Source organism: Culex pipiens, chromosome 1 (genome assembly GCF_016801865.2).
Source record: "Culex pipiens pallens isolate TS chromosome 1, TS_CPP_V2, whole genome shotgun sequence".
Lineage (NCBI taxonomy): Eukaryota > Metazoa > Arthropoda > Insecta > Diptera > Culicidae > Culex > Culex pipiens.
Genome location: NC_068937.1, coordinates 37006233 through 37033814, shown reverse-complemented (window position 1 = coordinate 37033814; position 27582 = coordinate 37006233). Strand labels below are relative to the sequence as shown.

General features: G+C 43.3%; 1 protein-coding gene across 1 annotated transcript in view; it reads right to left on the bottom strand.

Annotated features, from left to right (window-relative positions):
- The window catches only part of LOC120414193 (neurogenic locus Notch protein), a 121837-nt gene that overhangs the window by 52294 nt on the left and 41961 nt on the right, over positions 1 to 27582 (bottom strand). The window contains exons 3-4 of the mRNA XM_039575273.2: positions 15172 to 15443; positions 12962 to 13160 (exon numbers count right to left, since the gene is read on the bottom strand). Coding sequence (XP_039431207.1) covers positions 12962 to 13160; positions 15172 to 15443 — 471 coding nt within the window. The remainder of the gene's footprint in view (positions 1 to 12961; positions 13161 to 15171; positions 15444 to 27582) is intronic.

Here is a 27582-nt window from a genome sequence, read left to right as displayed (position 1 = left end):
CAGCTTTTTTTTTTCAAACAAATCTGGTGAAATAGATCCGCGAGACCGCTCCAAGAGTTGAGTGCTCGTTTGGACCCACTCCCGATATTGGAATAAATTTTATTCATTTATTATACATGATTAGAGGAACGTTTCCGCACACCTCGCTAATAAGCAGCCCCAGCTGTCCAGCCCCGACAAGGGTGCGACCATTCTCCGGCGCGGATTTATGGCAGACCATTTGTCTCCAAAGCGGCCGATAGAGTGCGCCCTTGCGGGGGGAATCCACCTAGCAGTGCGGCGCGCGGCTCATGGGAACAATTTCGAAAATTTTCATTAGCGGGTGATGACGCAAAAAAATCTGCTGATCCGGCAGCTTTGAGTGACCAACCCGGTCAGTTCCCGGTATCCGTCTCGGGGTTCAATAAACCTAAACTTTTGCTATTCCTGGAAGGCTAAGGGGCGTGAGCTGGTCGTTTTTTTGCTGTTTGTTGTTCGCTTTATTGGAGTATAAAATTGATAAATGTTTTGATTTGACTGTGGCACTTTTGGCTCTCACCGAGTTGTCCAGCCTCGGGATGCAGACTCATGCACTTCGTGCCGAGGCAAAACGCGGAATTGCAATATTCAATAGGTGCACTTGGGAGAGCAGCGGTTTTTGCCCAGGCTTTCGCCCGTTGCAGAGATGATTAATGAACTGCTGCGGGAAGCGAAAATGAAACTTGGTGGGGCGTATTTGGACTAGACTTCCCAAATTGATTGTCGACATTAAGCGTAGACTGTTTACACCGTAAGATCGCGTCAGGTTTAGATTTTTAAAGGAAATAACCTGTGACTTCAAAAAAATTTAACCATTAGACTATTGTAACAACAAAAACTTAAAAAAAGACTGGGATAACATGTGTCAATATCAACCAAAGATTTAATTTTCCCATAATTTCATAGCCGGCTTAGGGATAAAAAAAAACGTAAAATTGTCTAAGCATCTAATTCCAGCGTGCCTCTAATGTTGCCATATCAGCACTTTGACATTCAATCACAGCTCATTAAAAGCGTTTCAACTGAAATCGAGTAATAAATAGCTCAATAAGAAGTGAGCAAGCAAGTTTCTATCAACAGTTTTGCAAAATTAGTTGTTTAAATAAATTAGCAAATTGGACGGAGTTAGGAGCGAGTGCTTAACCTGCCAAACATACGAGAATTTCCCCTACCATCAAGTCAAGGTAGTCAATCTTATTGCAAATTAGCTGATCTTACCGATACAAATATTTTAAGCTTCGTTTTACTAACATTTGAAAACGGTTTATTTTACTGTAGCCAAATTGAGCTTAAATTAAATGGGTCCTAAATGACTTTTGCAGTAAATTTTTTTTATTCAATTTTTGGACATTTTCAGAGTTTTCAAACCTCCTTTCACATTACAGAGCGATTTTTAAGGAAATTAATTAAATAAGGTGAATTGGGGCAAATGAGCAATCCAAACTGTTTCAAATAAGAAAATATTTTTTGGTGATTTTTTGGGCAGCCTTCCATTGCGTGAAAAACCAAAAAACGATTTAGGCCCTTTTTTGCCCACTTTGCATCGAATGTTAACCCTATAATACCCGTTTTTTCTTTTAAATGCATTTTTTTATTTTTCCCGTATTCAGGAGGGTTCACTTTTAGTAACTTTTGTTCTACGATAAACTTCACTTCTCTTGTTTTTTTTTTCTTGTTTCTTTTCAGTAATTTATTTGGCATTTATCTTATTTAGTTTATGTTTTTTTCTGATAGCATTTGGCTCCTAATATTACCTTTTGCCTTTTTAGTTTTTTCATGTTTTACAGTCTTTTTTTCAATGTTTCGCTTGTTTTTCACATCATCTGCTATAGAATAATACCATTATCATTTAAATTGTAAAAAATGCGTAAACGCAATGGTCTGGGAAATAACAAAAATACTGCATACTTATTTTCACATAAAATATAGGAAATGTTATAGTGAAAAACACAGCCAAAGTTGAATCAAGAAAAAATACATTTTTTAAAAAACATTGGGTTGTAGAAGGTTAGTCACAGTTAAATCAACATGATTTTGAAACGATAAACCAACACAATCAGACAAAGTGGTTTAAATTTGGGATCATTTTTAAACATTTTGGATCTATGTTTTTAAAGAAAAAAATAGAATTTTTAAACATATTGTATTTCAGTTTTCAAAGAAAAAAATGTGGATTGTAACAAATTTTCACAACTGCAAAAAAAAAGAAACAAAGTTCCAAATTATAAGCCTTTTTTCTATTTTTTTAAACAACGTTATACATTAAAACAACCACAAATTTGCAATACATCAATACATTTATGAAAATATTAGTTTTTCTAAAGCTTTACGTTTTTTCCCGATTTGTGGTCTCAAAATTCATAATTTTTAAAATAGATTTAACGGTCCGTAAGTTTGTCAATTTTGGAATAAGAAGACAACAACTTGGTTGCTGTGTACCCTTTATTTATTTTAATAAAAATGCATCATCTTCATTGCATTTTTAGCAGTAATTTTTCATAAAAAGTCAAATATCTACAAACGGTTTTGGGAGCATTCTTTTATTACGTAACGCATTGGGTCGAAGCCCGCGTTACCCTCTATCCATTTTTTTTTAAATTTGTATGTATACGAGCGGGGGGGGGGGGGGGCCCAATGGAAAGAGGGTAATACTACAGATTGTCAAGGCAAACAGATTGGCCAATGTTTCTGGACACCAAACGTGCTGGACACCAACCGCCCTTTACGCCCAGCAAAACTGGCAGTGTTGCAAGCGCAAAACATACGTTGCCAGTGCCGATTTATTTTGCATCGGCCAATCTGTCTCCCTCGACAATCTGTAGGTAATACGGCCTTTGACCCCCTCCCCCCCCCCATCACCCAACTGCGCTATGTATTAAAAGTAACCGTTTGTAGATATTTGACTTTTTCTGAATATTTACTGCTAAATATGTAATGAAGACCAAAAATCTTTTTTTTTTGCGTTACATAATAAAAGAACGCTCGCTTTGCAGATCCTTATTCTAACGTTTATTCTCAACTAAAGAATTCGTTAAAATTGTGTGTAATGTAAGAGAAAGGTAAAATCAATCCGTTGTTGAAATTCTCCATAAATCTCACTTAACTCTCGATATCTTGTGATAGTGTTGCCAGATCATAACAATTTACAAAGTATCGAAAAAACACAGTGAAACGGTTGCGGACGTATTTTTTTAAAATTCGCTGCTTCCGTTCAAAGTTATGTAAACATCAATTAAGTGCTTAATATAGCAGGCATTGTTGCCAGATCTTCAATGACTTCCTCGCATCCAAGAGATGTTTTAAATACACTTATTCTGTATCTTCCGGATTCAAACTAGAACTGTAACTGTTGAACTACTTCTCCAAACTCTGGTGACATATTCAATCAAAAATCAAATCAAAATCAAATTATTCGCTCTACAGCATTGCCTTGGCGTTCTCGATTACGAGATTCCTACTCGAAACTAGGTGTTCGAAGGCTTGATTGTTGAGGCAATTGCAAACCTCTTTTTACACCTTAGCTTCCATCCACCCCGGGATTCGAACTGACGACCATTGGATTGTTAGTCCAATTGCCTACCAGCGACTCCACCAAGGCAGGACCCAGGGAGACGACTCCTACACCTGGACTGAGCTAACGACCTAACTTTTTTTAGGTTAGTCCGGGGCCAACATTTACTTCCCGTCCGACGGAAGGCGTGATCAGACAAATCTCGTCTCGAAATATGCCACCAGGACCTTCTGGGATCGAACCCAGGCCGACTGGGTGAGAGGCAACCACGCTCCCGGAGACGTATTCCAATTTTTGGTTAAGAGAGGGTGAAGAAAAGCCCCAAGAAAACGCTCCCTCTCCTTTGTTCTGCTGTTCGTAAAGCTGTTTCTTGACCCCTTTCCTTCCGATCTCCATACTAGCCTTAACGGTGCACATCAACCACAGCTTTTGCACCAAGATTTTTGTTACAGACATTTTAGTATTTTCAAAAGTACGAAAACATTCGATACAATTTTTTATTCATCCACTAACGTACTGTCTACAAAATGATCTGATTTACAATCAGATTGTTTGAGGTTTTGGTACGTAAGTTTTACATTTTTTGAATAAGAAGACAACAACGTCCTTGGTTGCTGTGCACCCTTAAAGTCATCTTATTCAATAAACATCAACTTTTCCAAACTGTCCAATTTTCAAGAGGTACTTACTGGACACATAACCGAATCGATTGACACCAACTCGGTCCTTATGAGGAGAACAAAATATTTTACAACCGACGAAAATGCCCAGTTATTGCACGCGGATTTCCTAGCTTTATTAACTTATGATGTATTTCCAAATCTTGCCACAACTTGTTGCAAAAAAATTACACCAAAACAAAACTGCATTGATTAAACCAACTCTTATCAAACCCCCACCAGCAGCCGCAGCAGTGCCTTTCCAAACAAGATCTCACCCGGGCGATTTAATTAACTGCACTACAAGCGCGCTTTGAACTCCCAGAGCATGTTTCGTACCACGTTTGAGGGGAGAAAATTACAGCTGAACATGAAACCCCAACCAAGCAACCCCTCGGCATGAAAGTGGTCCATGTGAACAGCCCCGTCTTCGCCTAGCTAGACGAAGAAGCCGATCGCAAAAGGGCGGCAAATTTGCATACAGATCAGGCGGCTTAATTACAGAGTCGTCGCCGTTGAACAAAGTTGATCTATATGTAAATCAGGCGGACTACCCCCGTTTGACGACGGGGGAGTTGAGGGCCATCGCCACGAGAAACTGGGTGAAAATTTACCGAGGTCCTTCCTAAGTGAGGTTCGCTCAATCAATCAAAATTATAATGCGAGAGCAGGAATGTGAGGGACTCCCTAATCTGCGAGGGTTGCATGTATGACACAGCGACGGAAGGAGGAGGAGCTGGGAGAACTTCTTCTGCAAGCGAAAGAGACCTCAACTCTGACATCGCGTGCTACTGGCTTAGTCATGCCAGAGCTAAGTCGTCGTCGACGACGACTTGGTCGTCGGAAGGTAGCAAATTAAAGTGTACAAACATGAAATGGACCAAGCCGTCACGCGGCCCAGTCGGCGTTGTCGTGTTTTTGTGCTGCGAGATCTGGAAAAGGCTTGCTAAATGCAAATTCAGCATCCATAATTTGGTCCAATCATGCTTTCTTTAGCCCCGAAGGGGCGAAAGGATGGTTGAGTCGTGGGAGAGGCGATTTGTCAACGCCGCGGAGTTGGAGAAATTGAATCGGATTAAATCCAGAACAGCGGAATTGATCAAGTTCAAGAACCTTCCAGGAACAACCTAATCAGGGTGACCACTCAAATCCCATTTTCAAATTCCCGACTTGTCCATAAACTCAAAAAATAGGCATTTTTTGCCTTCCTCACTTTACTGAGGAAAGGCTATAAAATCACTCGGAAAATGAACTTTTTAATTAGACCTCCTAGGCATACCTTCATTTGTACATATCGACTCAGAATCACCAGCTGAGCAAATGTCTGTGTGTTTGGCTGTATGTAGACATGTGTACCAAATCAATGTCACTGGAATATCTCGTCACAGGCTCAACCGATTTTGGCCGGAATGGTTTTAATCGATCCGTCTCAACGTCCCCTATGTTGCTATTTAAATTCATGCAGTTTGATCATGTATTTAAAAAATTATGTTAAAAAACTGTTTCATATTAAATTAAAATTATGGTAAAAAGGGTGGTTTTTTCATGAAACCCTCACATGTTATATATTTTTAGAAAGCATATGAAAAGACCTTTCTTGTGGATAAAGAATTTTCAAGATCTGACTTACCTATCTAAAATTACAAGCAGTTTAAAAAATGGTTTGAATTTACATAACCTCAAATGGTCCCGTCTGATCACCACGAAAAAAGCCTTGTAGAGGGATGCCATTTTCCTGAAAGGCGGTGTCTGTATAATCTTGATAAAAAGTCTGTATGAAGTCCGTTTTTTTTTACTCGTCACTTATTTTTATCAGGACCTCTTAGGTGCTGCGATCACGTTAGTGGAGATCCATAAACCATGTGGACACTTTAGGGGATTGTAATCACTCTATAAATGAGAGGAAGGCACCAACCACCTAAAGGTGGATTAAGTTACGTTTTTAATCTAAATAATGATTTTAAACAAAAAACTCTTTATAAAAAAAGTTACTATAAACCAGTGTTGCAAATGGGTGATAAAAAAAACTTTCAATTGATTATCTCTGCACCAAAAATATCCGAGAGTATAGCGACCGTCACTATAGCTTGTGAGATCTCTTCACGTGATCACGTGATTCCCAGCGATGGCATTCTCTCTCTCTATCACTCCTTCCCTTTTTTTCGACTCTGCGCTCTCACCGCTGAGTCTCTCAATCTCTCCGGAAACTGCAATGAAAGAACGCGAGATGGCAATTAGGAGCCGACCACGCCCGACGTCCCGTTAAACTGCGTTTGCAAAATTGATTTTGTGGCGGCTTTTGTGGTTAAACGCTATTGCGATAGGATGATTGTGGAAGCGGGAATGAGAGAGAAAACGAAAATGTCAATCGCGAGTGTGCAAACATGAAAACGCGTTTGGCTGTGTTCGGCGCTGAGAGTTTCAATCAAGGGTCCTGATTGCTCAACATCAACCACTCCATTCGCGAGCACAAATAGCAGGCGACACGATACTGCCCTGATGAATTCCTACCGTTTGTCACTTTCACACCATTCGCTCCCGTACACTCTCTCTTCTACTCTCCTTCTCTCTCTGATCGGCTCAGTCTCCGAACGGCTCAGGCAGGCCGAACGTCACCAATCACTCTGAACTGAAAACATTTTTTCTCTGATGCGCTGCGTTATACTCATTGATTTGGGTTGCCTAAAATCAATGTTATCAGTTAAATTGTGCATTTATTTTGATTTCATAACATTACAGACACCTTTCAAAGAAACTTCCACCAAGAAAAAATCAAATTGATGGCAAACTGAGGGCGTGAAGACAAAAAGACTGCCGAGCTGGCATTTTGTGAGAATGGCTCTTCGCTGAGCATGGTAGTGTGTGAGTGTCGTCGAGCGACGGAGTAGGCAAAAATTTTCACGATGTATTTGTTCGCTGAGTGAACAGTTCGGGCCACTCGCTGGCTGCTTGCGAGTATCATTCGCTCATGAATGCTAGCGGGTTAGAATAGGCGACGAATGGATAGGCGATGAGTGAGTGGTTTCTGTTCATTGAACTGAAAATCAGGACCCTTGGTTTCAATGATGAGAGAAGAGCAGTTGTATTTGAGGCATGATTATTCAGGCGGGATAATTGTAGTTGCTGAGAGCTGATATTTTGATATTTTAACAATCTTGCTATCATATTAAACATATTAATTTAACATATTAAAAAAATCTAAACTATTTACAATTTTCGTAAAAAAAGAAACTCAACAACAAACTCCTAAAAAATACTTAAAAAATGGAAGCATTCATTTTTTTTATTAAGGGCAGAAACATAAATAAATAATAGTATTTAAAAATAACAGAAAGCTTAAAAATACTTATAATTTCAATGTTGATGTTTTGAATTGGCAAATGTACAGTTTTTGATACTTCATTTCAACTGGAAATGGTAAATAGTTAAAGATAATTGAATATAACATTTTATTCCTAATTTTATTTAAAATCATAGAACGCTTAAAACATGATTAAATGATATCATAGAATTTAGAAAAATATCTAGGAAAACGCTTACAAAATTTAGTTCCCTTCTAAATTTTGTAAATTTTGTATTGATTTTTTAATCAATGCTGATGTATCCAGTTGTCAGTATTTAACTGTTTAATTTTTTTTCAATGAGAAATTCAGTTTGATTCCATTCTTTACAACTTACTTTATGTCAAATGTTCGAAGAGACAAATTATTTAGACACATTTGCAATAACTTAAATCAAAATTTCTTTAATTTTCTTTTTCAATATTTTTTTCATGTTTACAAAACGTAAAAAAGTTTTGAATTTTTTTCATTCAAAACGAATATACGATATTTAAGTTTTCAGAAAACTTAAAATCTAGCTAAATCTATAGTAATTTACCCACACTCACAAAAAAAGTTCAAGATAAACCTTTGGAGAAAATAATTAAAATGACTTGATGAATACTTTCCAAAAAAACATTGCCGAAATAATTAGTAAAAATATTATGAAAATTTGTGTCAAATGCATTCAATACTTATTAGGACTTTTATTGTCTTGAATTGCCTTTTCATTCTAAAAAAGATTGAAATAGTGAAAGGTACCTTAAATGTAAAGTAAGTTACTGAAGAAAAATTGATTGAATTCAATTGGAAAATTGTACAAAATATGACAAATTTATTCGAGAGATAGAAAATAATTTTCAAACAAGTTGGCTTGGAATGCCCGACTTTTCCCGACATTTTCCCGATTTTTTGCGGATTTTGCCGAATTTCCGACTTTTTCCGACTTTCCCGATTTCCCGACTTGAGTGGCCACCCTAAACCTTGTAATAACAATAATAACTTAAGCATTTTTGGTTCCAACAAAAGTGGTTCACTTCAGGCTAAAATTACAACTTATGACCGAATCGACCTCCAGAGCTTCTGCTCATCTGCAAAAGTGCGTTTTGCGAGGACTGAGGTTAAGGGCAATTTTAGCCTTTTTTACGATTTGAAGCGTTCATTATTGGATGCTTGTTTTGCATTGGTCCTCCCTCCGAAAGAGTAGCCTCAGCGAAACCTTCTTACGGACGATCCTCCAGGAGATGCGTAATACCGTATTACCTTACGCGAGCCTGCGCGGACTGTTTGCAGTAATCCCGATTATCCCTTGGCTCAGCATAACTGGGTTAAGTTTGAGCTTTTGAATTGAAGCCATTTCAACGAATCGTCATTGCGGCTAATTTTGCGCAGTGGGCCTGGCCATTGAAACGAAGGCTGTAAGGAGTTCGCTTCGCTTTTAGACGGCGATCTTCACCGCGCAACAGGGACAATCAAATGGATTTGGAAGGTGGAAAATGTTGATTCTCCACTTTTTTAAGGGGATAAGGGAAAATCACAAATAAGTTTCGCGTGTTGTCATTGAATTAAATGTTTTTGAAACATTTTCAGGATTAAACTAAAAAAAATATATCCATCAAGATCATCAAGGGTTAGCTGACCTGATCTTGTCCGTGCAACCGCGTTCGGCTTCTGTCAAGTCAAGGAATTAACCGAGCCCAAGCGGAGGAAAGGAACAAGCAGCTCTAAGTAACAGTATAATTTAAACCCGCTTGTACTTTGATTATCTGTTGCGCTACTCCTGTCCTGGCTATCGCCAGTTAACCAGTTGGTGCGCAAAATGTATACCGAATGAAATGTAAATTGCACAGCGATCGTGGCCTGACCTCAACGAGGATCTGCCCGAGGACCTGTTGCGCCGCAGATACGTCACGCACGCGCAATTACGCAGACCCTTTGCGGCAAAAGGACACTTTTTGCGCGCGATCGTGAAGAAATCGGACCTAATTTACAATTTTTGCTAGGTGCAAATCAGCGAGCGAGCGTAATCGCGCACGCTGAATAAGGAGCTGTCAGTTGGAGAGTCAGCGTCGCGCGATTTCGACGTGAAGATCGAGTGATCGTGGGGAGGGTAGCTGGAAATTACCACATTTGGGAGACCCTCGCGATCGCTGCCCAAAGTTGGGGAATAATTTATGTTTATGCGAGAGAGAGGGAAAAAAAACTTCAACTACTCCAAGTCTAATATCTGAGGGACTCATTTGAGCGATCGCGGGTCGGACGGCTCAATTGCAGCTCGTCTGAATGCATTCAGACAAACACACGCTCTGGACAGTTGGACCGCCGACGACGACGACGAAGGTAATAAGCATGTTTCACGTGTGCTCTGAGAAACAGTGGGTAAAAAAGTCGAGCATACTTAAATAAGACATGGGGCTACCAGCTAGGTCTGCTGCCACTCTGAATTGAATTAACGGGGGCCCCCGTTGACTGATAATTGAAGGCTGTCACAGCAATGCAAGGGTCTGTAGAGGAAAGCTGGAACTACTGTCTAAGTGCAGGGTGTTTAGCTACCCACTGATCGCGTTCAGCTAAACTACAATTCTTTTATCAAAATCTAGCCCACAATGTCTTCTTGCAGGTCGGAACTAGTTCCCGCAGTAGGAAGTTCTGCTGAGAACTTGACCTCGGCCGGATCGAACCGCGATTTGCGCCGACTCCGCAGAGGTCTTCCGTTCTCTAAACCCGCAATTACCTCTGCGGGACAGCTGACAGCTTGACGATAGAAATCCTCCAAAAAGGCGGTGCAATTAAATCCTCTAGCGCGCGCGGTAGCCGACAGCATCATGCTGTCACTAGCGCAGGTTCTTCCGCGTTGCGATCCCGGATCGCAACCCCCACTGGGAACTCCCGTCTAATAACATCTTCGACGGCTGCAGGTCATCGACCACGGTTGAACGACTCGGAACTGCCGGAGATGGAGCCCAATAATTGACTCCAATCAAGTCTACTTGATGAAACGTGCGAAAAACCCGTCCGGACAAGCTTTTTAGTACAAATTTAGAACACTGCACGCTTATAAAAAATGCATTAACTTTTGAGTTGAAGCTGATTTTGCTGCATGGTAACCGTCAAAATCTAGACTGACAGCATTTTAGTACAACTACACGCTGACGAATTTCCACCCAACTTCGAGTTCAAGTAGGGTTTTTGCTGCATGCTCCACTCTCCAAAATGGAAAGTTCTTCCCCGAAAAGAAAGCAAAAAACAAAACCAAATTCTTCGCCGCGGCGACACACGGCTGACGGGCACAATTTGATTACACTTCAATTTGCATCATCATCATCACTTTCGGACCAAGATCGTCGATCGTCGTCGAAAAAAAACCGGATCGTGATGCCCCGAGCCCGTTCTCTGCCTAACGGCCGCATTAGGGCGCGACTTTGTGTCCAGATGTTGGAGCATTCAAACGACTTGAACGCCCGGCTGGAGCCGGCCAAGCGACGAACCCGATAATTAGATTATTTAGAGGCGTTTATAAATTCGCACCCCACCCGAAAGTCCGCTCCTCGGCAGGTGAGCCCCGGTTGTCCGGTTTTGGTTTGGAAGGCCGAAGATCTTTGCACCTGATAGCACCGCGCGGGGACAGGTTTGCCCTGATTGCACACCTTGTGCAGGAGGAAAATGAAACCGTTTTTTTTTCGGGATGGAAAGTATTTGTCAAATTATGTTGCAGTTCAATGATCTTTGGTGAATTTGGAGAAAGCCAAGTTCGTTGAAACTGTTTAATACAGATTGCCCATGCAGCAACTCGAAGTTAAACTCACACTTTATTTGTTTTGTTTAGCTTGTAGCATAAATCTGTACAAAATTTTTGACAGACAGTTCTAAACAACCCAAATTGCAGGTTTCTTCAAAAAGTTACTGTTTTTTTTGTGATTGTGTTCCAAACAAGCCAAACCATAACAATTATGTAGATTCCCGTAGCCCGTGCTTCTAATGGACTTCTAACTTGAAATTTATTCGTCGCCGGCGACATGTTATCATCAGCGAAAGACAACGATTACAGGTCGTAAAATGTGTCTTGCCTCAACCCCAATTCTACGACGTTTTACGTTCCATCCTAACTGGCACAGAAGGAAAGGAGGAGACCATAGGTACCGTAAACTGGAGTAACTTGCTTTTTGTGATTTGATTTCCAAAACAATTTGAGAGTGCAAATTTGACGTTTCTAAGTTTTAGTACAAAAAGCAAAAGCAATTTTAGAACGCTACACGCTAACCAAAATCAAACCAAATTGTGAGTTTAAGCTCATTTTGCTGCATGGGCACCCGAGTCAAAGATTCCGTCGTCCACGGTTCCCGAGTTGATCTCCGAGATCCCCCTCGTTCCTCCGGATCTGGTTACGACCTGCGGAGCCGAGGCGACAAGTTCGTAAAAAGTTACATTTTATGAAAGTGGTCCCGTCAGCGTGTGTGTCTCAATTCTCGGTAGATGGAAACATGTCTAATATTTCATCATTGAGGACCACTGCGCTGCGATGGCCATAAAACTGAACCAGTTCCACACCACACCAGGGGTTGGCGGAGAGACCCCCGGGGGAAGGAAATACCACAGCGCGGACGAAGGCCGCGCGAGAAGAGGTAAAATTAAAAAAAACGTGTACCTCTTGATTTTGGTGTGTTCGCTCTTCTTCCCGAAAATCTCGTCGAAATCGCGCTGCGCCGCGATGGAACATGCTATAGCGTATTAAAATACACATTAACATACACTTACGCGGCGCGGCGAGATGTTCGGGAACCTCGAGAATTTGTGCGGCTGTGCGTGTGTGTGTGCTGCAAGAAGAAACCACAAATACAACCGCGCAAGCCTTTGCTGGATTAACCAAATTCGTAACTTTTTCATAGTTCATTGACTTAGTCATTCTCGGCCGCCGTAGGCAACCTCAGCGCCCGATCTGCTCTGCTTTTATTCCCCCTCGAGAGGTCTATCGGCCGAAAATGAACCCCAAAACAAACCGCACGAAAATGGCCATTTTTCGCTGTGTGTGTGTGTTGATGATTGGACGACGACGATGTTCTAGGCTAGGTGTAATTTCGTGTGGATCATCTGAAGAGAATAAAGACCTCTTCGAGGTCTTGGCAGTGTTTGTGTTTACGGTATCCGATTACCCGAAGGTCCCTTCCGCCATCTGTTGACGATGATTGCGTTTGACGCTGGCAGGCTGTAATGAGGCTTGCGCATACAGCAAAAGCTGTGATTTAACTCAAATTCTGGGTCGATTCGTTTGATCGTGTTGTGAAAACTAGTAAACTTTTTGACAGTTGAGGGAAGCCCATGCACCAGAATCTTGCGATGGTAATTTGACTCAATCTTTAGATCGATTAGATTGAGCGTGTACTTTTTAGTACAAGTTTTGACAGCTGAGGGAAGCCCCCCCTGCAGCAAAGGTAAACAAAAGAGAGTGTACTTACTGGTACGAGCCGTGCGTGTTGACGCACTTGCCACCGTTCAGGCAGGGATTCTTGATGCACTCCTCGATGTCCTCGGAGCAGGTCGCACCCTTGAATCCCTTCGGGCAGACGCACTTGAAGTGGCCGCCCGAAATGGTGCAAGTGCCGCCGTTGCGGCACGGCGACGAGGCGCACAGGTTCTGCTTGTCGCAGTATTTGCCTGGAAGGAAGGAAGAGATGAGTCGGAGTTGAAGCCGTTTTTTTGTCGGAGTTGGAGTCAGGGTCGTGTCTTTTTAAAGAGCAGAGGTTGAAGTTGGTAAATTCTGAGAATCCGGAGTCGGAGTCAATCAAATTGGAAGTTTTTTCGACCCAGAGTTGGATGTTATGACAGCAAACTTTATAAATGTCAAACTTAAAGTCCAGAAAGGGTGGAGTTTTAGTACAGAGTTGGAGCTATAATCAGTGTTGTGGAGTGAAGTCGGAGTCGGGTCTTTTTGAAGAGATGGAGTCGAAGTTGGAGTTGAAGTTGATAAATTCGGAGAAACCGGAGTTGAAGTCAATCTAATTGGATTTTTTAGACCAAGAGTTGGATTTTATGACAGCAAACTTTAGAAATGCCAAATTCGGAGTGGCTAGGGTGTAGTTTTAGTACAGAGTTGGTGCTATAATCAGGGTTGTGGAGTGAAGGCGGAGTCGGTTTTTTTTTTGAAGAGATGGAGTCGAAGTCGGAGTTGAAGTTGGGAAATTTTGAGAAACCGGAGTCGAAGTTAATCTAATTGGAATTTTTAGACCAAGTGTTGGATTTTATGACAGCAAACTTTAGAAATGTCAAAGTCGGAGTGGCTAAGAATTTTGAGTCCAGAGTTAGGGTGGGATTTTAGTACAGAGTTGGAGCTATAATCAGGGTTGTGGAGTAAAGTCGGAGTTGGGTCTTTTTGAAGAGATGGAGTTGAAGTCGGAGTTGAAGTTGGTAAATTCTGAAAAACCGGAGTCGGAGTCAATCAAATTAGAAGTTTTTTTCTACCAAGAGTTGGATGTTATGACAGCAAACTTTATAAATGTCAAAGTCGAAGTCGGAGTGGCTAAGAATTTTTATTCCACAGTTAGGGTGGAGTTTTAGTACAGAGTTGGAGCTATAATCAGTGTTGTGGAGTGAAGTCGGAGTCGGGTCTTTTTGAAGAGATGGAGTCGAAGTTGGAGTTGAACTTGATAAATTCGGAGAAACCGGAGTCGAAGTCAATCTAATTGAATTTTTTAGACCAAGTGTTGGATTTTATGACAGCAAACTTTAGAAATGTCAAAGTCGGTTTGGCTAAGAATTTTGAGTCCAGAGTTAGGGTAGAATTTTAGTACAAAGTTGGAGCTATAATCAAGGTTTTGGAGTAAAGTCGGAGTTGGGTATTTTTGAAGAGCTGGAGTCGAAGTCGAAGTTGAATTGAAGTTGGTAAATTCTGAGAAACCGGAGTCGGAGTCAATCAAATTGAAAGTTTTTGTTTTACCCAGAGATGGATTTTATGACAGCAAACTATATAAATGTCAAAGTTTAAGTCCAGAAAGGGTGGAGTTTTAGTACAAAGTTGGAGCTATAATCTGTGTTGTAGAGTGAAGTCGGAGTCGAGTCTTTTTGAAGAGATGAAGTCGAAGTTGGAGTTGAAGTTGATAAATTCGGAGAAACCGGAGTCGAAGTCAATCAAATTGACAACAAACTATAGAAATGCCAAGTCGAAGTCGGAGTGGCCAAGAATTTTGAGTCCAGAGTTAGGGTGGAGTTTTAGAACAAAGTTGGAGCTATAATCAGGGAATTATGGAGTTGGAGTCGGAGTCGGAATTGGGTCTTTTTGAAGAGCTGTCAAAGTCAGAGTTGAAATTGGTAAATTCTGAGAAACCGGAGTCAATCAAATTGGAAGTTTTTTCGACCCAGAGTTAGATGTTATGACAGCAAACTTTATAAATGTCAAAGTCAAAGTCGGAGTGGCTAAGAATTTTGAGTCCAGAGTTAGGGTAGAGTTTTAGTACAGAGTTGGAGCTATAATCAGGGTTGTGGAGTGAGGTCGGAGTCGGGTCTTTTTGAAGAGATGGAGTCGAAGTCGGAGTTGAAGTTGGTAAATTTTGAGAAACCGAAGTCGAAGTCAATTAAATTGGAAGTGTTTTCGACCAAAAAATGTCAATTTTGAAGTCAGGATGGCTTAGTCCAGAGTCAGCGTGGAGTTTTAGTACACCGGGACACTCACCCGAGTAGCCGATCGCGCACACGCAGCTGTAGTCGTCCAGGGTCTTCAGCTTGCAGCTTCCACCGTTGTTGCACGGAGACGAATCGCACGCGTTCTTCACCGGAATTTCGCACAAACTCGCGGTAAAACCGATCGCGCACCGACACACGAACGACGGAACGCCGTCCCGGGACGTCACCTCGCAGGTGCCCCCGTTCTGGCACCGCGGACCCGACCCGTTGTAGCACGGATTCGTGGACTCACAAAATTCACCGGTATATCGCGACGTACAGCTGTGGGAAAAAGAGAGAAAGAAAAAGAAAAGTGGTTATTAATTTTTTCATAATTATCACATAAACTAGCGAGAAATACGGTTGTGGTGGCCACACAAGACGAAGGAGTGCCGTGGCCTCGGCGACAATCTGTGCGACTAATTGTGCTGCACCACTTGGGAACTTCGACAGAGAGTTGGTGGCATACGTCCACGTACCGGGGACGTGAGATTCTGGAACGTCAAATCCCCCGAGTCCCACCAGAGAGCCCAAAGGGAAGGAATCAAATCAACTTGCCATCACGCTGCGATAAACTATTTATGATTGGATTTCTATCGATTTCGAAAATTGAGAACCGCGCCGCTACATTCCAGGTTCCAGGCGCGATCGGCCACGGATCACGCGCGAGCGCAGGGATGAATGGGCCAAGAAACGACCAAAATCGATGGCTTCGTGCTGCGAATAATGGAAGGAAAACACCGTTGCCAATCTAATTTTATGGGCCCATTAGCCACGGCAAGCCTCGTAACATGTGTAGCTCCTAATGTTCCACGGAAAATTTCGGCGCTCGTTACGAACCTGCGCGCGCGAACCAACCTTGACATGTAAACGATCAAATTTGATCGTTTAACTGTCACTCGCTAGTTTCAATTAACGCGCGAAGATCGCGTTCGGTTCCCACATCGCTCGCAGAGTCCTACAACTTGTTCTGCACAACATTTTGCAACATATCTGCGCCGCCGAACCAATTTCTTCCCATCACGGGCAGAGATCCGGAGGAGGCCCGTGAATGCGAAAACTGATCGGTCGCGCGCGTTTCAAATGATTGAGAAATTGCTGCGGCATGTTCCCTCGCACATGTTTGCCCTCGCCCTCGCGAATTCACCACGAGCAACCCTGCTCGCTGATGGAGTGATGATGAGTGGTGGAGAAATGAGCATTCCGTAATTTCTTTTTTATCGTTTCCCATAGAGACGCGCGCGAGACCTTTCGCCGATTGGGAGAACACGACCACAACCGCGCGCGTTTTTGGGTTTGTGTATGTACTTTTAACGAGACAGTCGAGTGAAGAACCGCAGCAATATGGTAAACACGTGATTTAGTAGTCCAACATGTAGAGTTACAGAGCAAAAGCGTCTTAGAAAAATAGCTACAGTTCCCCTCTTCCATTTGGTTGGTCAACCATCAAGATTGATTGTAACGGCGCAGAAATATGAGTGTTCAAAATCTTTCACTTGTCGTTACATTTGCGTTTCAAACGCGATTTCTGTTGTTGTTGTTGATTAAGCGACGCTTCGTCAACTGTCAAACGTCAACCAAGGGGTGGGACACTCGTCGCAGCAATCAACGCAGGTTGACAACTCAAAAATGGGTACATTTTTAGTACAACCTATTCACACAGCTCGCCCAGTAATTGCTCTCATCCCCGAAACGAGTTCCCATCGGCAAAAGGGAGGACACGCATGGGCCGGGTAATGAGACATTGCTCGGCAATGACAAATGGGTTCGGGGAAACATCCACTTACGGCGGTAGGGAAATGCGCGAAAAGTAAACACATGGGTCGGCGGCGCTCTAATGAGACAAGTTTTCCCACCCTTTTTCTCTCTCGTTTGCCCGGAAGGGCAGTTTGCGCGCGATCACCAAATCGATTACGTTTCAGCGACTTTCTACTAGCAAGCTTGGAGTAAGCACCAGATTAAGATTAGAGCGGGCCACGATCGCGAGGGGGTTTTGAGTTTTTGACATTTCCAGAGCCCATCACGATTTTGACGGAGAGTGCGCGCTCGACACGAGGTGCCCCCTCCTGATAACGATCGAGCTTTTATTGTCGTCGTCGAAAGCTCGCTTGCGAGATTAAAAGCGAGTGATCCCGCGAGGACTACTTCTTCAGGGGGAGTAAATTTGCGGTTTCGTTGATATATGCTCGCCAGGCGAGCGACGATGATGTGAAAATGATATTTATGAGTGCCATTTTTCTACGTCGCTCAATCGCGGTTGATGAACGCCCGAGATAATGATGGAAGTTTGCGGTTCCCGGGGAACGGGACACACAGCGGACTTCTTATTCTTGAGGACAGCCGTCCCACACGGATTGAATAACCGGTAGCTGCTGGGCGTTGAGCGGCGGCGGAGAAACCTTGAAAGATGAAACCGATCGAAAGAAACCACAAAAAATGAGTTCATTTTCTATCTTGAAGACCTGGAAGACCCGAGCCTTGTACTTTGCATCCTTTGCGGTCGCTGGTGTTGGTGCAGGCCGATAATAATGAATGCTTCAATGTTGCTACAAAGGCACGCCAAGCGATCCGCAGGTCTCCAGCAGCTTTCACAGATCCGAGAGGGAACCCCGCAGAACAAAGGGAGATATTGTATTTTTCATATAATTTCATAATGGAGCACTAATAACAATAACAATATCATTGCAGGCAATAATCGTAAAGCTTAGACATCATCAGCGCGACCTGGCGGAAGAGAATCATATAAGCTGCGAAGCAGAAGAAGAAGAAGGCGCGGTGCCGATGATGATCAGGCTAGAGACCCCGGATAATGGCATTATCAACTAGAACGTCTTCGTGTGGTGCCAAGGAGCCCCCCGATGCCACCAACTGGGCCGAGGCAAATTGGCTCATTGTTTGTGTTATTAAATAATATTGTATCGCCTTCTTGCCGTCGTCGCGATAGTGTTGTTGCCGTGGCAGAGGGCGAAAATGATGATTAGATTTTATGGCAAGCCGGAAAGGCTCTCTAGGAAGACCTGTCGATGGGAGAATTCCGGACCAGAAGGTTCCACGCGCAGTCGGTAGCCCCGAATTCGCTGCGGTTTTTGAGGAGGACGTTGGCTGGGTAGAGTTCATGAAGGTGACACCGTTCTTGAACCCATGCAGCAAAGGTAGGTTGAACTCTGAATTCAGTAGCTTTTTGTAAGCGAGTAGATTTTAGTACGAGTTATTCCCTCACAAAAGAGGTGAGTTAGTAACAGACTCAGAACTTAAAATTGAGTACAAGTTGGCGTGGAAATTTTAGTACAAGCGTAGTTGAACTTTCCATGCAGAGGTTCATCATGGACACAAGCCTTAGTCACGGAAAATGCTAATAGAGCTGGTCAAGAATCTATATCTGTGTCAAAAATCCTGTCAGAACGCCTACACTGTAACTGAAAATCGCACTTTGCTGAGTTCGTTTTCGCACCTCTCCGTACGTTTTTTCAGTTCAACTACGATTACACTTTTGAGTGCGTTTTTTCTGTTCAACTACGATTACACTTTTTAGTGTAATCGTAATTGAACTGAAAAAAAACGTACGAAGAGGTGCGAAAACGAACTCAGCAAAGTGCGATTTTCAGTTACAGTGTTTGACATAGTTGTCAAAAATCTTGAACCCATGCAGCAAAAAGTAGATTGAACTCAAAATTTAGTACTCTTTTGTCAACCTGCGGATTTTTGTACAAGACACAAGTTTAATCAACGTTTTCGTAGACCCATGCAGCAAAAGCAGCTTAAACTCAACATTGCGCAAGTCGCCATTATCGTGTGCAACCCAGGGGGATGCTAACGGCAGCCATCTTGGGTGATTGAGATTGACAACGCGCGCAAACTGCGCACAGTGAAAACAAAAGTATTTCTTTTTTTAATAATTCAATTTTTGTTATAAGAATTACTTTAGTAAAAGTCAAATTACACAGTAGTTAAGTTAAACATTTCATGTGATAAAAGTACAACTTTAAATAAGGTCATCGGCCCGATGTGTGCTTAATAATCACAACTTTAGTAGTTTATTTTGCAAAAAAAAAATGATAAAAATCACCTCACAAACATACACTAACTCTTAAACGTACATTGCGGTAAAATTTTACATAGAAACAATAATTACTTTATTTCCATTTTATGCCTGCTGTTTTTGTACTTTTTTTTTACAGTGCGCAGTTGCTTTGTTTTGGTTCCGTAACGAACAGCTGTTCTTTTGTGCTGGAGCCGAAGTTGACATTTCCCTTTTGTTCTGGTGCCGAAGTTGACAACTTGTGTTGGCTGCGGGCGAGCTGCCTGTAGTGAGATATAGATGTCGCCCCCCTGGTGCAACCAGATCAACGACCGCTCTTTCGTCCAGAAGCGACTTTTGGGCAGCGCGAGCCACGCCGATTGAAATTGGAAGTGAAAAATCGGAACAAAAAAGAGCGCAGTCCCAAAAATGGGAGCAACCGACCACCGCTAATTGGACATAATTATGCGCGAGCCCTGCGTGTAATAAAGCGAAACGAAGAAAACAAAGCTGCAGTCGAGATTTTTGACAGATTCGTCGCTGCAGCGACGACGAACGCACCGAAATTCCAATTTCGTGAGCAATTTTTTGGCAGTGCAGATCTCGTCAGATCTCCTGTTTGTGCGCCACACCACTCCATTAAGGGAGGGTTTTCATTATTTTATTTCCAGCACTAAAACGATCGATAAAAACCTTTTTACGGCATTCCGCAGAGTCTGACAGTGAGTGCGCAGACATGGCCGAATCGGCACAACTTCGCATCATCCGCGGGGAGCAATTAAAACTTCCGATTAATTGCGAAAAACCGTCTGATGAGTTACGCGCCGCCTTGTGCTGCATGGGTTCGGGACGTCCCGCGCTAGAATCTTCAGTCTTCCAATAAAACATATAAATTAATTGCAGTTGCAGCAGCGAGGCTCCAAACGTGTTAGCCCTGATTGACAGTTGACCGCCACGATCGACGGTTCCATTATGCGGTGGGCGCTCTCCAAATGGACTCTTCAAGCGCTCCCCCTTGACCACTCAGAGTGGAGCCAAGTGGCCACTATCAACGGGTAAAGATCTGCGGCGGCTCCTCCGCTAATGTTGGTCAGCGCGCGCGTACTTTTCCGCGGTAAGTGGATCATTTTCTGTGTGTGTGAAATTATTTAATTGAGCTTTAAAAGCAATTTTGATCGATGAATAATGATGATGCTTGCAAGGTAAACAGCTCCCGCGCATCGTGCAAAGTGAGTGCACGAGGAGAGTTTGAGTGGGTTGGCGCCCTTGCAGCAGCAGCGCGTCAATCCCACCTGACTTTGACAAGGTTTGGCACGAAAACAACTCGAGTGTTTGAGTTTGAAAAGGCTGTCGCGCTGCACGCTAAACAAAATTAACCAAAAGTGTGAGTTTAAGGTACTTTTGCTGCATGATTTTAGAACATCGCTGAAAAACAACGAGTTGATCCCGGACCACAATCGACGACTTTCTACTCTTTCTCTCTGGACGGGGGGCTTGGCGTTTCGCGATGATGTCAAAGATAAGCATCGAATTACGCGCGACGACTTAGAAGAGCAAAAACCCGGGTGAAATGCGGCGTAGACAGTACGACGAGCGGCCTCACCTTGTTCCGTCAGACTGGTCGGAGGCTGCTATCGCGAATGATCTTTTTGCGACAACGCAACACGACGGCGCTTTTAATGAGAGTTTATGGTCTCGCTAAGATCTCGGCGTTCGTGCGTCACCACACTCACGATAGAGATCCTATCGCACTTCGCACAACCAAGATCCAGCTTTTTTAATTACCGATTGATCGAGATTCGGTTGACGAGGGCCCCTCGACATGATTTGCATTAGGAGGTGGGGGGTTGGACGAAAGTAATTATATAATAATTTATAAATGAAACCGGACAACTTGGTAGTAACGACAGTTGTCCTTGATTGGATTAGGCGGGCGACTCGAGCGAAGGGGTTCACACTCCACGTGATCGCGCTGGGAACTTGTAGACTACTAGGTTTACGACGGGATCGCTTAGTCACCCGCTGCCGTTGATTCGGTTGGCCAATGCCACAGTGGTCCAGATCGCAAAATTAAGTGGAAAATGGATTTTTCGAAAAATGGTTAAGTTTTGGAGCTTTGGTGTCTTCATAAGAGTTGTTGCAAATTGAAAGGGGCAACTTTTGGTTTGGTTGAAAATTAGGGTGGTTCACGATTAGGGTGATTTTGGAAATCTAACTTTACAGGAATATTTTTGGGAATTTTTTCGTCTTCTAGAAAGTTGTTGGGCTTGCCATTTCAAGCAACTTTGTCGAAGACACCAAAATTTTATCTCGTAATCTACGCCTTCTATGACCAAATTTATAGAAAGCATCTGAGCAAACCTTCAAAAATCAGTTTTTTGAACGTGGCAATTCAGGGTTAAGTTTTAGAGAAAAGTGATGTTCTGAGCACTTTTAGAGCTCTAAAAAACAAACATTTTTATTTGTTGACATGCCAATTTGGACTTAAGGGTCAAAAGTTACAGCCATTTTAAGGTAAAAAAGATGCAAATTTAAAACTTAAATATCTCGAAATGGCGCAAGCCAAATTTTAAGCACTAGGTTGCATTTGAAAGAGGAGATCTAGCACTACAAACGCTGAAAAAATCTCAGAGGTGTTTTTCTTTAAACTCGAGATATCTTTATTTGAAAAAGTCTAATTTTCAAGGGAAAATCATATGGGACCACCCTAAAGAAATTCGAAAAATGTCCAAATATATGTTTTCCGTGTAATTTTGCCCGCTGAATCCGAATCTGCCCTCAGAATTGAGCCAAAGTATCGAAAAATCGAGTTTTGGTCATAATTTGGTCATAAATGATAATTTTACATGGAAACCCAAAAAATGACCAAAACTCGATTTTTTGATACTTTGGCTCAATTCTGAGGGCAGATTCGGATTCAGCGGGCAAAATTACACGGAAAAACATATATTTGGACATTTTTCGAATTTCGTTAGGGTGGTCCCATATGATTTTCCCTTGAAAATTAGACTTTTTCAAATAAAGATATCTCGAGTTTAAAGAAAAACACCTCTGAGATTTTTTCAGCGTTTGTAGTGCTAGATCTCCTCTTTCAAATGCAACCTAGTGCTTAAAATTTGGCTTGCGCCATTTCGAGATATTTAAGTTTTAAATTTGCATCTTTTTTACCTTAAAATGGCTGTAACTTTTGACCCTTAAGTCCAAATTGGCATGTCAACAAATAAAAATGTTTGTTTTTTAGAGCTCTAAAAGTGCTCAGAACATCACTTTTCTCTAAAACTTAACCCTGAATTGCCACGTTCAAAAAACTGATTTTTGAAGGTTTGCTCAGATGCTTTCTATAAATTTGGTCATAGAAGGCGTAGATTACGAGATAAAATTTTGGTGTCTTCGACAAAGTTGCTTGAAATGGCAAGCCCAACAACTTTCTAGAAGACGAAAAAATTCCCAAAAATATTCCTGTAAAGTTAGATTTCCAAAATCACCCTAATCGTGAACCACCCTAATTTTCAACCAAACCAAAAGTTGCCCCTTTCAATTTGCAACAACTCTTCTGAAGACACCAAAGCTCCAAAACTTAACCATTTTTCGAAAAATCCATTTTCCACTTAATTTTGCGATCTGGACCACTGTGCAATGTGGCTTGCAGCTGCACGAAAAAGCCAAGCCAAGCAGTAGCGCAGATCTAACAGGATGTGTCTGCGATCGTGACGCTATTAAGTCAACTCTCGAGAGTAAAATATTAATATCGAGCTTTAGATTCAGATCGTCGTCAGCATAATTGCTCCCCGTTTCGCGTATGGTGCCTGCGACCTTTCGCCGCTAAGAAGGGGCTGGGCAGGGGACAGAGTCTACCCGAAACTTGTTTATTTAGTGCGCGCGATGATCGCGCAAATAAATCATTCCTCGCCGTTGTTCCCAGTGATCTGCGCGTCGTCGTTCCTGCTAATGTAAACAAACTGAACTCGATGTGTTTACTTTCCGAACGGTTCTTGAAAACGCTTGAGTTTCAGCTTGTTGTGACGAAGTCAGCGAAAATTAGTTGACAGTTCAAGTAGCCGCAATTGCTGTATTAATTTCGGTTGAAACACTCTCGGGTCGTTAGCGTGCAAGCTGTCAGGTGGTTGTTGCTGCCAGGGTCGCTGAAACGTCAAACGGAGATCACACGGTAAGGCGGATCAAATTACAACTTGATTGGGCGAGCACGGTTCCCCACAGTTCGGTGGCTCATTTGCTAATACCCATTAAACGCCACCTTCCGGCCATGTCCCACCGAGGGCAACTCGGATGTAGCGTGGATATTTCCCAGCCCCAGTCTCACCTGTTGCGTTCCATAAATCATTTCCTCTTCCGATCGAAGCCCTTGTGCTTTTCCCAACGGCCCACATTTTCGGGTCAGCCACCCAAAGTCATATAAATTAAATTACTTAATTATACTACTTTGTCATTTCCAAGTCCCATTTTGGGAGCCACCTCGGCGAGCGCAGCTCGCAAGATAAATCGTTGGCTTAGGGAAAAATTTACGATCCCAATTCATCAAATGGCCGCACGAGTAAGCAATCCGTCCGGTTTGCCGTGTCTTCCAGATCTAGATACACAAAAGTGGTGGAGTCTGGGATCACTTGCCCAAAAAAAAGCACGCCGAGACTATCGAAGAAGAAGAAGGAGAAAAGTCATAAACTGTGTTTGAACACACAACCTGTTGACGGTGGGTCCCACGGCGGCGGCCATCAACCGGCCACACCACGCAGAAATTCGAGGTGACAGTGATGAGGGCGCACACTTTCACTTTGACCGCGGCGTTAGATTTTTTTGTTGGGGAGACCCCCACCAGGGAAGGTATCGCTCGCAACGGGGTCTATCACGAGGTGAGAAGCCCATGCAGCAGCAGCAGTGTACTAAACTGACAGCTCGCTGTCAAATGGGTTCGCCCATGCAGCAAAACAACTAGGTTGCACTCAAAATTGAGTACATTTTCGTTAGCGTGCAACTTTGACACAACTCGAATCCAAGTCGAGCGAAACCCATAAAAGATCGATTTTTTTTTTGGGTTTGTTTTTCAACCTTCGTCAGTCTCCAAGTTCCGGAGGCTGGGACAAAGGGAAATGTGCGTGTACGCGCACAGACCCGAAGGCAGCTTCGGGTTGTTTTTACATTGTTGCCACATTTCTTCTCCGAGGGGTCCGACACACGGTGTTGGTAAAACGTGGCGAAAACGGGTGGAAATGAACGAAGCGATGTGTCAAACTTTGCCACCGAGGATCATGGGAGTGATCGATCATAAAGGGCGAAAAATTGGACCACGATGAATTATGGACGATGCTGAGGGAGTTTTCCGCCAGGGTGACAGTTCCGGAACCGGTATCGGCTAACGGTGCACACACGTGCGCAGAACCGTTCTGGCGGGGATAAGAACCCGGGTTGAACTTTGCGGGTTGCGCATGCATAACAACCGGTTCCATGACCCATCTGTTGTGATCCTCGTTTTTTTTTCCTCTCGAAGATCGATCGTGTTCAACGCATAATTGGCTTGATTTTCGAGTTGTCACGAATTTGGGCGTTTTTTTTTCACTCAGACGCGCTTTCCGCCCTTCCGAAGAACCGTTAAACTTGATCATTTCGATTACTGCCAATAAGACTGACAATTAAATCGAATTATTGGCCAAGCGGACGACGCAGACGCGCGCAATTGGCAATTGTCTGGCCGCCTGCTGGACCGATCCGGGGCAAAAACCGACGCCTTAATTCAATTTGCTCTCCTCTTGAGCGCGGCGATCTTTGCGCCGATCGCGATTGATCGAGTGCGATTGGGCGGAACATTTCATAAGGGCGTAATCAACCACTAAATTCAGCTTCGTCAACTGATTGTTCACATAGCTAAAATCAGATTTAAGCGTTTGTTTACATTCGCCGATACGCTCCAACGAAATGCCGCGCTCGATTTCTACGAACTGATTGCCCCCAGGGCGGTTCGCAATCTCCCGAAAAATGACAGGTGTCCGAGCCCCCCACAAAAAAAAAGCCCCGAACCCACAATTGTGAAAGATTATTAATGATTATTCTTCGGGTTGGCATTTTCCCCGCGCCCGCCCGGGCGGGCTCGAAAAGTGACTTTATTTCTCGAGTGTCTTCGACACGTCCATCTGGATAAATCACGACTCGGGTCGTCTCTCTAATCCGATTTGGAGGGTGTGGGTCTCTGCCGAGTGGTCGTTAGAGGAGACGAATGCCATTAAGATAAGAGTTTATCGAAATGGAATTCAAATGTTCGAAAAGGGGGGTTTGAAAACATTTTTAGAACGTGGGGGTAGAATTCGATCGCGATCAGGGGATTGAAGAACTCTTCCGCTCATTTGGAAGTGCTTTTAAGTTCATCGGTCACTAACGGGCCTCTGCAGCAAAAGTGTACTAAAAACTCAATGTATGGTATGTTTTTGGGAGCGTGTAGCACTGACAGTTCGCCTTAACCGAACGTCAACATTAGTTCGAGCCCATGCAGCAAAAGTTGACTAAACTCAAAATGGGGTATATTTCAACCAGCGTGCAATTTTGAACAGCTCGATGTCGAGCAAAGCGGTATCAAAAGTGGACCAAAGAATGCACTCAAAGTGCGACACGCACTTGAGAGGACCAGTTTGCACATCTCGCGTTCAACCCAGTGGGTAATAAACTGCACAATCTACCCGCCGACTGACTGTGTGTGCGAAACAATGATAAATTTAGCTCACGGCAATCAGTACGGAGGAGGAGGTCGGGGTTATCCAGGACAGCGGCGGCGGCGGGGAGAGTCCGTACAACGTTCTCATCTCTCTGCCCACGCGTGCCCATCGTCGAGGCCAGCTGCAGGCCCTCCCGGTTGGGGTCCACAAACCCCCGCGCGCGCGGAGGAACAAGATAACGAAGGCCAATAAAGCGGCTGCTGCGGCAGCAGCACAAGTATTAGAAAGAGCGTCTTGTCTTGTCTGCTGCAGCGGAGACTGCCGCGGCCATATATCTTGTTTCGGACTCAAATGTTTGTACACAACACGGCACATTTATGGCGAATGGCTGACGCGGGACGCTTGCAGGGAGCTTGCGGAGATAACGTTACATACATTTGCGAATGCGTTCGACGACGATCGCGCGGCACTCATCTTTTCTTGTCTTATTATGGGTTTAATAATTCGTTGCTTTATTTCTTCATTTTACCTTCAAGATTTGCACGCGAAGCGGCTCCAGCGATCATCCCTTGGGGGCATGTCTGGAGCGCGGAGTACGACGATGGTGACAGGGAGCCGTCCCGCATGGTTTTTGCCCAGAACAATACGACGTATTGTGTTGTGCCGACCCATACGGGTCGGACTTCAAGGTTGGCCCCACTAATTGTTCGCCTTCTTATCCTGTCCCATTAGCGATACTTGTGCCCGACAGAAGAAACCGGGTTCTACTTAACGTCAACGCGCCACCGTTCTAAAACGAAAACAAAGGGCGTCCAGGTGACAGCTCTCGAGCAGGGCTACCAACATGGCGCGCAAAACGTCACTGCGACGCGCGCTAATTGTATTGTTTTCGCGTCGATCGCGCGCCCGTTAAAATCGAAAACGTGTCTAATAAATTTGAAATTATATGATACGAAATTGAAGCGAAACGGAGAGAAAAGGGCTCTTTTTGCGCCCATTTACGTAACATGTTCATTAGACGGTGAAAGGGCGTCCCACAGGGAAGAAACGATTTCGTCGCGCGGGAAGAGCTGCACGACTCGTCAGTTGGCATCACAATGACCTATTGATTGGTTTTTAACAAGTCGGCTGGCGGGGGGAGCGCGCGAAAGAAGACAACTTTGTTCGGAATATTAACGAATAACGTGGGCTTAAAAAAAGAAAAGTTTCCAACGGGATTTGAATACACGCCATCGACAGCGATGACGCGCAGTTCTGCCAACTGTACCATCGTCACATCATATACAAACGTTCAAAATCACCAGGGGGTAGCGAAGAACACGCCATCTTGGAAGTTCAGAAAACAAACACTGAGAATCAGTATTATACATATTACTATGGTTACAGTGTGTTATCCTGGTTGAACTGAAAAGTCCCATGCAAATGAGTGAAAGCAAACTGGAAAATGTGAAATGCCGTTTCTCAGTGTACGGACGCACTGTTTTGTCGACCAAAAGAAAGAAGGCAAAAAAAGGTAAACAGAAAAATCCCTTTTTTCGATATGAATTTTCAGCCAATATTGGGATGGAATCTACAAGAATATGATAGAATTTGCCACCAGCAACACAATTCACGTGTTTATTCAGGAATTTATCGTTTAAATTGCGGAAAATTTGAAAATCAAAAACCCAAACAATGATTTGTTGTGGGCTACCATTTGACAGCTAGTGCTTTTGTTGTGGGCTCTCATTTGGCAACCGTGCGA